This window comes from Oncorhynchus mykiss, chromosome 17 (genome assembly GCF_057628025.1).
Source record: "Oncorhynchus mykiss isolate SJ-2025 chromosome 17, ASM5762802v1, whole genome shotgun sequence".
Lineage (NCBI taxonomy): Eukaryota > Metazoa > Chordata > Actinopteri > Salmoniformes > Salmonidae > Oncorhynchus > Oncorhynchus mykiss.
Genome location: NC_143038.1, coordinates 9,544,311 through 9,557,459, shown reverse-complemented (window position 1 = coordinate 9,557,459; position 13,149 = coordinate 9,544,311). Strand labels below are relative to the sequence as shown.

The 13,149-nt window shown below is 44.6% G+C and overlaps 1 protein-coding gene and 1 long non-coding RNA gene across 3 annotated transcripts; one reads left to right on the top strand and one right to left on the bottom strand.

Annotated features, from left to right (window-relative positions):
- Nucleotides 1–907: 907 nt before the first annotated feature.
- Nucleotides 908–12,936, top strand: LOC110493608 (suppressor of cytokine signaling 7). Of its 2 annotated transcripts, XM_036949578.2 has the most exons (9): nt 908–2,845; nt 3,157–3,218; nt 3,363–3,467; nt 4,172–4,303; nt 4,921–5,069; nt 5,457–5,625; nt 7,747–7,875; nt 8,078–8,213; nt 9,113–12,936. In XM_036949578.2, the coding sequence occupies exons 1-9, from the start codon at nt 1,335–1,337 to the stop codon at nt 9,231–9,233; spliced, it is 2,514 nt and encodes an 837-aa protein (XP_036805473.2). In that variant the 5' UTR covers nt 908–1,334; the 3' UTR covers nt 9,234–12,936. The 2 variants fall into 2 exon arrangements, with proteins under 2 accessions (XP_036805473.2, XP_036805474.2); XM_036949579.2 differs by lacking the exon at nt 4,172–4,303 and having other exon boundaries at nt 946–2,845; nt 9,113–11,415.
- LOC110493622 (uncharacterized) lies at nt 8,553–13,104 on the bottom strand. The gene is made up of 2 exons (XR_002469180.3): nt 12,963–13,104; nt 8,553–9,496 (listed from the first exon to the last, which is right to left on the bottom strand). It is a non-coding gene; the product is annotated as an uncharacterized LOC110493622 (long non-coding RNA).
- Nucleotides 13,105–13,149: the final 45 nt, after the last annotated feature.

Genomic DNA, 13,149 nt, shown 5'->3' with positions numbered 1-13,149 from the left:
TTTGTATTGCTAGATATTACTGCACTGTTGGAGCTAGAAAACACAGGCATTTTGCTGCACCTGCGATAACATCTGCAAATCTGTGTACACGAGCAATAAACTTTCATTTGATTCTCTCTCTCTCGTTCTCTCTCTCTCATCACTTCACACTACAGAGAGAGAAAGGCTATGTGCACACTGCCCACAAAAGTAGATGGAAACTGAAGCTGCACTTCCTAACCTCCTGCACCATATTAGAGAGAGAAATCAAATGAAGGTTTATTGGTCGTGTACACAGATTTGCAGATGTTATCGCAGGTGCAGCAAAATGCTTGTGTTTTCTAGCTCCAACAGTGCAGTAATATCTAGCAATTTAAAAAATACACACAAAATTAAACAAATAATGAATCATTTCAGAGTGCTAGGCTACTTTGCAATCAGTGACTTGCATAGTAGCCTAAATATTGCAATATGACCATATTAGAGACACGTATTTCCCTCAGATTACACAGATCCACAAAGAATTTGAAATCAAACCTGATTTTGATAAACTCCCATATCTACTGGGTGATATAACACAGTGTGCCATCACAGCAGCAAGATTTGTGACCTGTTGCCACAAGAAAAGGTCAACTAGTGAAGAACAAACACCATTGTAAATACAACCCATATTTATGCTTATTTATTTACCCTTTTCTACTTTAACCCTTTGTACGTTACAACACTGTATATATACATAATATGACATTTGTAATGTCTTTATTCTATTCTTCATTTTTATTGTTTATTTCACTTTGTATATAATCTACCTTACTTGCTTTGGCAATGTTAACATATGTTTCCCATGCCAATAAAGCCCCTTGAATTGAATTGAAACGGGGGAGGGAGAGGGAGACAGAGACAAGGTACACAAAGTAACACACTGAACACAGAATGCATAGGATTTGCGGAAGTGAGGGAGCGGGTGGGGCTTCGCTGGGAACCGGAGAGAGAGAGAGATAGAGATAGGGAGAGAAAGAGAGAGAGAGTGGTCAGATTTGTGAGGCTTTTTATTCTAACAAATGAGACCGTATGTTTGACCCCGGGGTTCGCCTGCTTACAACAGCAAGCTGGATATATTTATGCGTGCGCTCGCTCGGTCTTCGTTAGAATATAAATGGATGTCGTTTTTTTTGTAGGCGCTTATCTGTGCGATAATGAAAGAACGCTTGAAATAGTTTATTCGCTTGTAGCCTATTTATGGTAGATAGCGCTTTGGCCCTTCTTTATTATAAGACAACGGGGATCCATCAAACGGCGGTAGCTATGTGAAGCGTAGAACTCGTTTATTCCCTTTCGTGAATTGAGGAATAATTATGAACAACGCGCAAGATATGTCTCCCGATTTTGTCTTGATGCGCCTGGTTTCCGCGGCCGAGGATGACCGCTTGGACGAGGAGAATGGGAATCTGTCGTCGGGTGGAGTGGTGGCAGGACTCGGTAAAGAGGTCTTGGCTCATAGCAACATGAAAGGGGGCTTGGAATTCGCCCGAGATCCCACGACAGGCCTCGCGCATTCCGGCAATCTCTCTTCGCTGAACGATGCACAGCAGAGCGGCGGAACGGCGGCACCTGACAGCCGGGTGATGGCGACTAAACCGTCGGTGTCTATTCCTCCTCCACACAGCGCCATGGAGGCCAAGGGCTTTGAGTTTGCTCACAGAGGCGGCTTACGGCCTCAGCTCCTTGTGTTTCCTAACATATTGAGGGATGGTGAGGGGATTTTAGAATGTGAATCCGACGGTCGGAATCAGTCGAGGAAACATATTGGTTTGGACAAGACCTCCGGCTCTGTCTCCGACCTAACCGGAGGCATCAATAACAATACGCTCAGTGCCGGCGACGCGCAACAGCAGAACCATCTGTCCCAGAGCTGGGGTCTGCATCCCCGGGTGGTATTATCCACGGTTGCTGCCGATATCGAGGGAGGTGAGCTATGCCACCGGCACAGTTTGATCACCAACCCATCAGACTGGCCTCCCTTAAGGGATAAATCCAATCATTTCACAATGATAGAGTCGAAATGGGGGTGCACAACCGGGGATCTGCCCGACGGCCCAGTGTTCGACCTGGCCAGAAGGTTCGGGGAGCTGGGGCTCGGCGCGGTACCCAAGATATTATTCAAGGACGGGGCGATGCCCCAGTGCTCGTGTCAGGGCGCACATGGTCCGGCACCAGCGGGGATGGGGCATGGGGATGACCCCACTGAGACTAGCGATGCTTTGTTGGTGCTAGAGGGGCTGGGGACTGGGGACGTGGCCAGGCTGGGTATCACTGGATGCCCAGAGGATGATTCGGATGAAAGTCGAGCACGTCGAGTTCAGAAGATGTCAGGTGCATTTTCTCTCAGTAGCTTTCAGGCAGAGTTGACCAGACAGATGGAAGGGGTGGCTGGAGAACCTTGTCCGTCGGCGCACGGTGACGCACAAGTATGTAGCCTGCATGGAAACGTACCTAACCCAACTCAACCGAGCCCGGGGGATACAGAACAGAATCCGGAGGTGTCGACATTACCTGCGGCTACACCGAGCTCGGACCGACCTGTCAGTCCAACCCCTAGCCAGGCATCTACACCCCGGAAGCGGGCAGACAAGTGCGTCAGTGAGCCCCGGACTCCAACCGGTCGGGTCGACAAAACACTCAAAGTTCCAGGGAAGTCCAGAAAGGGCTCACTTAAAATACGCCTGAGTAAACTTTTCAGAACTAAAAGCTGTAGTGGTTCCAATAGCCTTCTGGATAAGAGGCCATCAGTGGCCTATTCAATCTCCTCCGCTGGAAGTCTGATGGACATGGCCAGTGGAAGTGGTGGGGAGCATGACGTGGACAGGTAAGAACTTCAACACTTTTAAGCATTGTGAGTAATTACTGATTGTATACCTATAATTTATAGCAGGCTATAGAGATCAACTAATTTATTGATTGGTTACAGTGCCAGGTACTATTGTAGAGCCTATCCTAAAATATAATATTTTCTATCCGGATATTATAGGCCCAGAACTGTCAGAATTGTTTCTAAATCTGGGTTTCTCTAAATCTAGGCTACCTAACTCTAATATCTATTTTTCACCCGATCACCTCTATATTCCATCCCTCTATAACTTATTTCATTCCTATTTTGCTGTCTTTCTCTTGCCACAGCCAACCCCGAATGACCAGGGCCCAAAGTGCTTTCTCTCCTGCTTCCTTTGCTCCTTTCACTGGTAAGGGGCTCTACCATTTCTTGTCTGAGGAGGCAAACTCTGGTCCAAGAACTCACTTTTCTTTACTAGCATCACTCTCTTCCTCTATCATTTCCTTTCTCACATTCCCTCTCTCTCTTTCCTTCTTTCCATTTCTGGGTGCAGGCGAGACTGTTTCATTGGTGGATGTGGATATTTCGAGGAGAGGGGCGAACACTCCGCACCCTCCCACGCCTCCACCTCCGCCACGCAGAAGTCTCAGTCTATTAGGTACTTTACCTCCTTTCTTTCTCTGTTCTTTCTCTCTTTCTCTCTGTGTGTCTCTCTGTAGAGTAGCCTATTTTTCTCTGTGTGTTTCCTTGTGTCCTTCCCTTTCTTGCACGCATCTCTTTTGCTTATGATTGTACCTGTAGGCACACATAAACACTAAAAATGATTACTGCATACCCTCACTCACCCCACTCTCCTATACCCACTGTATTACCTCCCTCCCCTGAAAGCTATATCACAGTATATAAACATACCCATTCTGTTCTATGGTGATGGAGAGCCTAATAGCTTTACACCTTCTCTGATCCCCACGGCAACACTCACATCAACACCCATGAGGGACTGTTGTATTGTGGCCTTACAGACCAGTGTTTCTCAACGTTGATCCTGGGGACCCACCCTCTCGACCTATCAGAATTGAATGTTCAGCCAAGCAGTGGAACAAGGACAAACCAATTTGCTGAATGTCACGTTGAATCACCCATTTCTCGCAACCTATAAATATCAACTTACATCAGATGTAGTTTTGATTTGTTAGTTACCCTAGAATACTTCAAGGAGTGCATTAAAAAATATATATATATAAAAAAAAGTTGAGATGAAAACTTCATACCACAGTGGGTCCAAAGGAGCGGAGTTGAGAAAGCCTGTGATATAGACCCCTCCCTGGTCTGAAACCCCCCTTCCCCCCTGCTCTGTTCCAGATGACATAGGTGGGCCGCAGCCTGGTCCTTTCCTAGTGAGTGTTATGGGGGCCTCCCTACAGTCCCTTCCCCTGCCTCTTCCTCCTCCTCATCCCTCCCATGCCACCATCCAGCATAGTATCAGCCTCAATGGTAAGACACCAGAGAGCAGAGAGCTGGGAGCTGTGCATGGGGCAAACGGGCGGACGGTATCGTAATAGAGCACCATAATACAAAAACAGTACCAATATGATATATTTATAATGCTGTATTTATAAACGTGTGAATAGATCAGTAATCCTTCATACGTGTAATATCTGCAGTTCTGAATATATATGTAACATAAAACCTATATGCCTGTCGGCTAATGCCTAAGTTCATAGAGTGATATGGTGTGACACTTGCGTGTTGTGGTGAAGGTTGCATAATTTCCCTCAGGTGAAATACTGTAAGTGCTTGTATTCAGGAGAGACTATACAGACCGATCAGCGTGGAAATGAATCGTGAAGGTGCATGGTGTGCGGTCGGAAACCAATGCTTGTCTAATATTTGTATTATATGCTTTGAGAATGAGTATTTGTGGCACCTGGTCTGTCTAAGCAGTCTTACTCAAACTGAACACTGTTATCATCTATTAGTTACAAGTCCTAACTTGAGATCTATGCATGTAACTTGTTCTTTCTTGCGACTCCCATTTATACCAAATGCAATGGTTTGTGCTACACATTCATATCATTGTGTCTAGCTGAATATTTCTCTATTTGTTTCAGATGCATTCCTCCGGGCCCTGCCTCACTCCACCTCTTCACAGCTCCTCTCAGCTCCTCCCCCTTCCAGGTTGGCCCCGCCCCCAAGGCTCTGTCCTCTGAGGCGGCCTGAGGCCAGCAACTTCACCGCTAGTCTGAGAGAGCTGGAAAAAGTAATTGCGACACACTCACCAACACTCGCAAATAATCATACATATTGATTGAATCACTACTAATCGATTGGGTTACATACTAACAAATAGGTACAAACCTTTAATTGATAATAACTGCCTTGGTGTGGGTGGGTGTGTGTGTGATAACAAACCTTTAATTGATGATAACTGCCTTGGCGTGTGTGTGATAACAAACCTTTAATTGATAATAACTGCCAAGTGTGGGTGTGTGTGTGTGTGTGTAATAACAAACCTTTAATTGAAAATAACTGCCTCATGACATTAATTCAGTTCTGTGTTTGTATTCGATTATATGGATGGTGTGTGTGTGTGTGTGTGTATGTTTCTATGATATTCATTCATAATCATCTACATGTCTATCCCCAGTGTGGCTGGTATTGGGGTCCTATGAACTGGGAAGATGCAGAGATGAAGTTGAAGGGGAAGCCTGACGGGGCGTTCCTGGTGAGGGACAGCTCTGACCCCCGCTACATCCTCAGCCTCAGCTTCCGCTCCCAGGGAGTTACACACCACACGCGCATGGAGCACTATAGAGGTGAGTTACACACACCACACGCGCACGGAGCACTACAAAGGTGAGTTACACACACCACACGCGCACGGAGCACTACAGAGGTGAGTTACACACACCACACGTGCACGGAGCACTAGAGAGGTGAGTTACACACACCACACGCGTACGGAGCACTACAGAGGTGAGCTACACACACCACACGCGCACGGAGCACTACAGAGGTGAGTTACACACACCGCACGCGTACGGAGCACTACAGAGGTGAGTTACACACACAACACCCGCACGGAGCACTACAGAGGTGAGCTACACACACAACACCCGCACGGAGCACTACAGAGGTGAGCTACACACACAACACGCGCACGGAGCACTACAGAGGTGAGTTACACACACCACACGCGTACGGAGCACTACAGAGGTGAGTTACACACACAACACCCGCACGGAGCACTACAGAGGTGAGCTACACACACAACACGCGCACGGAGCACTACAGAGGTGAGTTACACACACCACACGCGCACAGAGCACTACAGAGGTGAGTTACACACACCACACGCGTACGGAGCACTACAGAGGTGAGCTACACACACAACACCCGCACGGAGCACTACAGAGGTGAGCTACACACACAACACGCGCACGGAGCACTACAGAGGTGAGCTACACACACAACACGCGCACGGAGCACTACAGAGGTGAGTTACACACACCGCACGCGTACGGAGCACTACAGAGGTGAGTTACACACACAACACCCGCACGGAGCACTACAGAGGTGAGTTACACACACCACACGCGTACGGAGCACTACAGAGGTGAGTTACACACACAACACACGTACGGAGCACTACAGAAGTGAGTTACACACACAACACCCGCACGGAGCACTACAGAGGTGAGTTACACACACAACACCCGCACGGAGCACTACAGAGGTGAGTTACACACACAACACCCGCACGGAGCACTACAGAGGTGAGTTACACACACCACACGCGTACGGAGCACTACAGAGGTGAGTTACACACACAACACCCGCATGGAGCACTACAGAGGTGAGTTACACACACCACACGCGTACGGAGCACTACAGAGGTGAGTTACACACACCACACGCGTACGGAGCACTACAGAGGTGAGTTACACACACAACACCCGCACGGAGCACTACAGAGGTGAGTTACACACACAACACGCGTACGGAGCACTACAGAGGTGAGTTACACACACAACACCCGCACGGAGCACTACAGAGGTGAGTTACACACACCACACGCGTACGGAGCACTACAGAGGTGAGTTACACACACCACACGCGTACGGAGCACTACAGAGGTGAGTTACACACACAACACCCGCACGGAGCACTACAGAGGTGAGTTACACAAATATAAATGTTGTAGCTACTCACTCAGTCATTATGTTTATTAACACACGTACACACGCACACACACCCATACACTCACACAGACACACACACACAAAGCAAAGTGGTGAGTCACCCACACACAAAGTGGGTAAACGAGAACGACATGCTCGCAGGCGGCAGGGTAGCCTAGTGGTTAGAGCGTTGGGCTAGTAACCGGAAGGTTGTGAGTTCAAACCCCCGAGCTGGCAAGGTACAAATCTGTCGTTCTGCCCCTGAACAGGCAGTTAACCCACTGTTCCCAGGCCGTCATTGAAAATAAGAATTTGTTCTTAACTGACTTGCCTGGTTAAATAAAGGTAAAATAAAAAAAAATAAAAAAAATATATACATGGCATATGCATAAAGCACTTCTAACAGGATTTACTCACATACAGACACATTCATCATGCAGTGTAAATATATGACAGACAGAAAGCATGCAGTTAATTCTATTTATGTTTTACACATACTGCACATATCAGCCACCCAACTCACAGGGTAGTTGAGAAAAACAGGTTTGATACATGACATATGATATAATATGTGCCGTTAAAAAAAGTAAGAAAGCATTATACCTGAACACTTTAAATAAAGTGGTACCACTAGGTTCTATTTCATTCCCCTTTAAATGGTTTTTGGTTCTATTTCATTCCCCTTTAAATGGTATGTACGTGTGAGTGTTCGGTGTAACCTTCAGTGGTGTGTCCCTTCCATGTTTCCATCTATAGGGACATTCAGCTTGTGGTGTCATCCCAAGTTTGAGGACCGATGTCATTCTGTGGTGGAGTTTATCGAGCGAGCCATCATGCACTCCAAAAATGGAAAATTCCTCTACTTCCTGCGTTCACGTGTGCCAGGTAAAAACGTCCCCCATTCCTACACGGCCTAACCAATTAGATGTTTATGTAAACTACCACATAGTGTAGTGGTTGTAATGACAGTAAGCATAGCATACAAGGTTGCTGAGAGGTTACGAACATCTGTATTGGTTGTTTGTGCTCATTCGTGTGTGCGTGTCGAATGTGTGTGTGTGTGTGTGTGTGTGTGTGTGTGTTCCAGGGCTCCCCCCTACCCCGGTGCAGCTGCTCTACCCAGTGTCCCGGTTCAGCAACGTCAAGTCCCTGCAGCACCTCTGTCGCTTCTGCATCCGACAAATGGTCCGCATCGACCACATCCAGGAGCTGCCGCTGCCCAAGTACTGCCATACTCAATTTACCCAAATATTTATTTAGTCATTCATTTTAACCTTGTATTTGTTTTCTTGGAAATAGTTGTTAGTGAATTAGCATTCTCTCCTGAGCTTTGACAGAAATGCCTCAGCATATTATTTTAGTTTAAATAAAGAACTAATGGAAATAATCCTTGATTGCTGACAGACTAGACATGGATGATGCGCTTTGAGACCAAGTGAAAAGTGCTATATATAGCAGCTGCACTTTATTGCAATCCATCATCATCATCATCATCATCATCATCAGTTTCCTTTATTTAATGGAGTGTTATACACAGATAGAATACTACTTAATGCAATCCATCATCATTATCAGTTTCCTTTATTTTATGGAGTGTTATACACAGATAGAATACTACTTAATGCAATCCATCATCATTATCAGTTTCCTTTATTTTATGGAGTGTTATACACAGATAGAATACTACTTAATGCAATCCATCATCATCATCATCATCATCAGTTTCCTTTATTTTATGGAGTGTTATACACAGATAGAATACTACTTAATGCAATCCATCATCATTATCAGTTTCCTTTATTTTATGGAGTGTTATACACAGATAGAATACTACTTAATGCAATCCATCATCATCATCATCATCAGTTTCCTTTATTTTATGGAGTGTTATACACAGATAGAATACTACTTAATGCAATCCATCATCATTATCAGTTTCCTTTATTTAATGGAGTGTTATACACAGAGAATACTACTTAATGCAATCCATCATCATCATCATCAGTTTCCTTTCTTTTACGGAGAGTGTTATACACAGAAAGAAAACTACTTCACATGCTAAACATAATGTAAAGGTATATTTTTGCATAAGGGGTTACTCATTTGACCTCTCCCTCTCCAGACCACTGATCATGTACCTGAGGAAGTTCTACTACTATGATGCAGAGGAAGAGATGTACCTGTCAATCAAGAGCATTCGACCAGGGGCTGGAGTAGAGAAAGAGGCGGAGTCTCAGACGTAACTGGAAGAGGTGTCTGCTGGTCTGCCAGTCTTCCAGCATCAGCCAATCAAAGTCCTCGGCACCCTCTGAATCCAGTCGGCTGCAGTCAAAGGGGTCCAGATTACCTAGCCCTTCTCTTGACTTTGGCCAATGAGAGTAGAAAGGGACAGTAGTGGAATGCTGGAAAATTGTCCATACGGAGTGCACACATGGGGCTGGGACAAAAAAGGACACAGCCTCATTGAGAACGGACTGGAGAACGGACTCTTCTAGCCTGTAACAACCTGAAAACAAAAAAAAACAGCTTGAACCTAGACTTTGAATCAATCCCTAGACAGATATTCACTGTACCTATGAACTGAAGTTGATGCACTGGTCCATTTGTACTACTATTTTTTTCCATTATCATAATTTTCTTGTTTTCTTCCCTCCTGTTGCTATGAGGGTTGTTGTGGACTCCAATTGGCCCACAGGAGGCCATGGTTGATCTTTGTTTGTTGGTTTTAATTGTCAAAAAATCCCTGATTGTAACTTGCTCATCATTCTGTTCCTCCGTACCCCAAGCTGGCCACAGGCTCAGCATTTTCAGTAAAAGAGAAAAAATATGGCTTTTGCACAATCATTTTTAATTGACTGAAGTAAAGTGGTAGTAGGAGCCAGGCGCACCGGTTTGAGTGTGTCAAGAACTGCAACGCTGCTATGTTTTTCACACTCAACAGTTTCCTGTGTGTATCAACAATGGTCCACCACCCAAAGGACATCCAGCCAACTTGACACAACTGTGGGAAGCAGTGGAGTCAACATGGGCCAGCATCCCTGTGGAACACTTTTCACACCTTGTAGAGTCCCTACCCTGACAAATTGAGACTGTTCTGAGGGTAATGCACTTCTCAATCCACACATACAGTGGGGCAAAAAAGTATTTAGTCAGCCACCAATTGTGCAAGTTCTCCAACTTAAAAAGATGAGAGAGGCCTGTAATTTTCATCATAGGTACACTTCAACTATGACAGACAAAATGAGAAAAAAAAATCCAGAAGATCACATTGTAGGACTTTTAATTAATTTATTTGCAAATTATGGTGGAAAGTAAGTATTTGGTCAATAACAAAAGTTTATCTCAATACTTTGTTATATACCCTTTGTTGGCAATGACAGAGGTCAAAAGTTTTCTGATATTTTGGCCCATTCCTGCATGCAGATCTCCTCTAGAGCAGTGATGTTTTGGGGCTGTTGCTGGGCAACACAGACTTTCAACTCCCTCCAAAGATTTTCTATGGGGTTGAGATCTGGAGACTGGCTAGGCCACTCCAGGACCTTGAAATGCTTCTTACGAAGCCACTCCTTCGTTGCCCGGACGGTGTGTTTGGGATCATTGTCATGCTGAAAGACCCAGCCACGTTTCATCTTCAATGCCCTTGCTGATGGAAGGAGGTTTTCACTCAAAATCTCACGATACATGGCCCCATTCATTCTTTCCTTTACATAGATCAGTCGTCCTGGTCCCTTTGCAGAAAAACAGCCCCAAAGCATGATGTTTCCACCCCCATGCTTCACAGTAGGTATGGTGCTCTCTAGCAAACTTCAGACTCGCCTGGACATGTACTGGCTTAAGCAGGGGGACACGTCTGCCACTGCAGGATTTGAGTCCCTGGCGGCGTAGTATGTTACGTATGGTAGGCTTTGTTACTTTGGTCCCAGCTCTCTGCAGGTCATTCACTAGGTCCCCCCGTGTGGTTCTGGGATTTTTGCTCACCGTTCTTGTGATCATTTTGACCCCACGGGGTGAGATCTTGCGTGGAGCCCCAGATCGAGGGAGATTATCAGTGGTCTTGTATGTCTTCCATTTCCTAATAATTGCTCCCACAGTTGATTTCTTCAAACCAAGCTGCTTACCTATTGCAGATTCAGTCTTCCCAGCCTGGTGCAGGTCTACAATTTTGTTTCTGGTGTCCTTTGACAGCTCTTTGGTCTTGGCCATAGTGGAGTTTGGAGTGTGACTGTTTGAGGTTGTGGACAGGTGTCTTTTATACTGATAACAAGTTCAAACAGGTGCCATTAATACAGGTAATGAGAGGAGGACAGAGGAGCCTCTTAATTAAAGAAGAAGTTACAGGTATGTGAGAGCCAGAAATCTTGCTTGTTTGTAGGTGACCAAATACTTATTTTCCACCATAATTTGCAAATAAATCCATTAAAAATCCTACAATGTGATTTTCTGGATTTTTTTTTCTCATTTTGTCTGTCATAGTTGAAGTGTATCTATGATGAAAATTACAGGCCTCTCTCATCTTTTTAAGTGGGAGAACTTGCACAATTGGTGGCTGACTAAATACTTTTTTGCCCCACTGTACATAGTGACACATGACCACTGACACACATGCAGGCCTTCATGAGGGGGCACAACTCAATATTAGGAAGTTGATCCTAATGTTTTGTACACTCAGTGTATGTCAGTTCCCTGTGTGGGTGTTTTTGTGGTAATGATGAACATGGCCCTTTCAATCCATACAGACTGATGTAATAATTAAGTAGTTGTGTAAACAGCATCAATGTCAAATGTCATACACTGTCATACACTCTTGATAACTAAACCACCAATGACAACACACACCCTGTTGTATAGTTGTGGGGACAAGAGGCATGCAAAGCATAAAGGCAATCTTAACACAGAATAGTTTTTAACACTTGCACTTGACAAAAACAACTCATCCTGTAATTTTGACGGCTTTGCTTTTTAGTTCCCCCCTACCAAACGTATGCTTATGTCATAGTGCTATTTTTTCATTGTTATCCTATTCATGCATGCACACATGCACATACACACAGACTCACACACACAGAGGAAGGATGATTTTAGGAGAACAAGGACTGCTCATTCACACATGCTCCTATGTTGGGGGCCAGCTCAATGGATGGACAACAGATGAACTTGACAGCTAACTATGCCAGCAGTATTGGTGATTTGCCTCTATAGAGAGAATCCAGTTGTGTGAATGGGTTTGTGATGATACATTGAAATAGGAAATTAGATATGAAGGTCCAGCAGATCTACACTAAGAGTTTAATCATTTGATATTTTAAATTCTGAGCTGATTTTTTTTTTGTATAATTGTTTTACTGATTGTGTTGAAATGGAAATTACTCTAACCATTAACTGGTCTCTTGTTGCTGACTGGTTTCAAATTCTTGCCCTCTATACCCATCAAACTCAACTCTGGACCTTGAAGCCAGTGCCACTGCTTGTTTTCATTGTTCCCCTCTAATCAGGGACTGATTTAGACCTGGACCTGGCACACAAGGTGTTTAAAATTAATTATCAGGTAGAACAGAACACTTGCAGGCTCCGGACCTTGTAGGATAATAGTTGAATACCCCTGCTCTATAGGCTTATTATCCATGTCATAAATCAAATCAGCCTAAGGGTAGGCCACTAGGTACTAGTGTAAAGTGGTACTATAATGTTTTAACAAACAGAAATGCACATCTGATAGTTCCCCTAGACATCATTTTGCAAGCTTGATCATCATGCATAATAAGCCTATTTTGCATGCACTCAATGATTGTGCTACACCTGTAACAGATGACTAATGACTGGGATATTGACAAAGGTGTAGGTAAGTATTTAGAAAACATGCACATGTTATTACTATAGATTACCCGAGGACCTACATCACTACAGATCTGCTGTAATTTAGTTTGAGTGATAAACATGTTTGTAACAGTTTGCCTTGTGCTCTGCCTTCCTACCTTGTTATCCGTAAGCCTTATTGTGTGTTGACTATGACAAACTGAGTATAGCCTATCCATTCTAATAACATACTGTATCTGTGTTTTTGTCGCAGGTAGTATCTGAATCAAATGGCTTAAAAGAAGCTCATTGATCAAAATGGATGTCATTCTGACTTTGACCGATTTGTCCCATAGAGCTCTTATT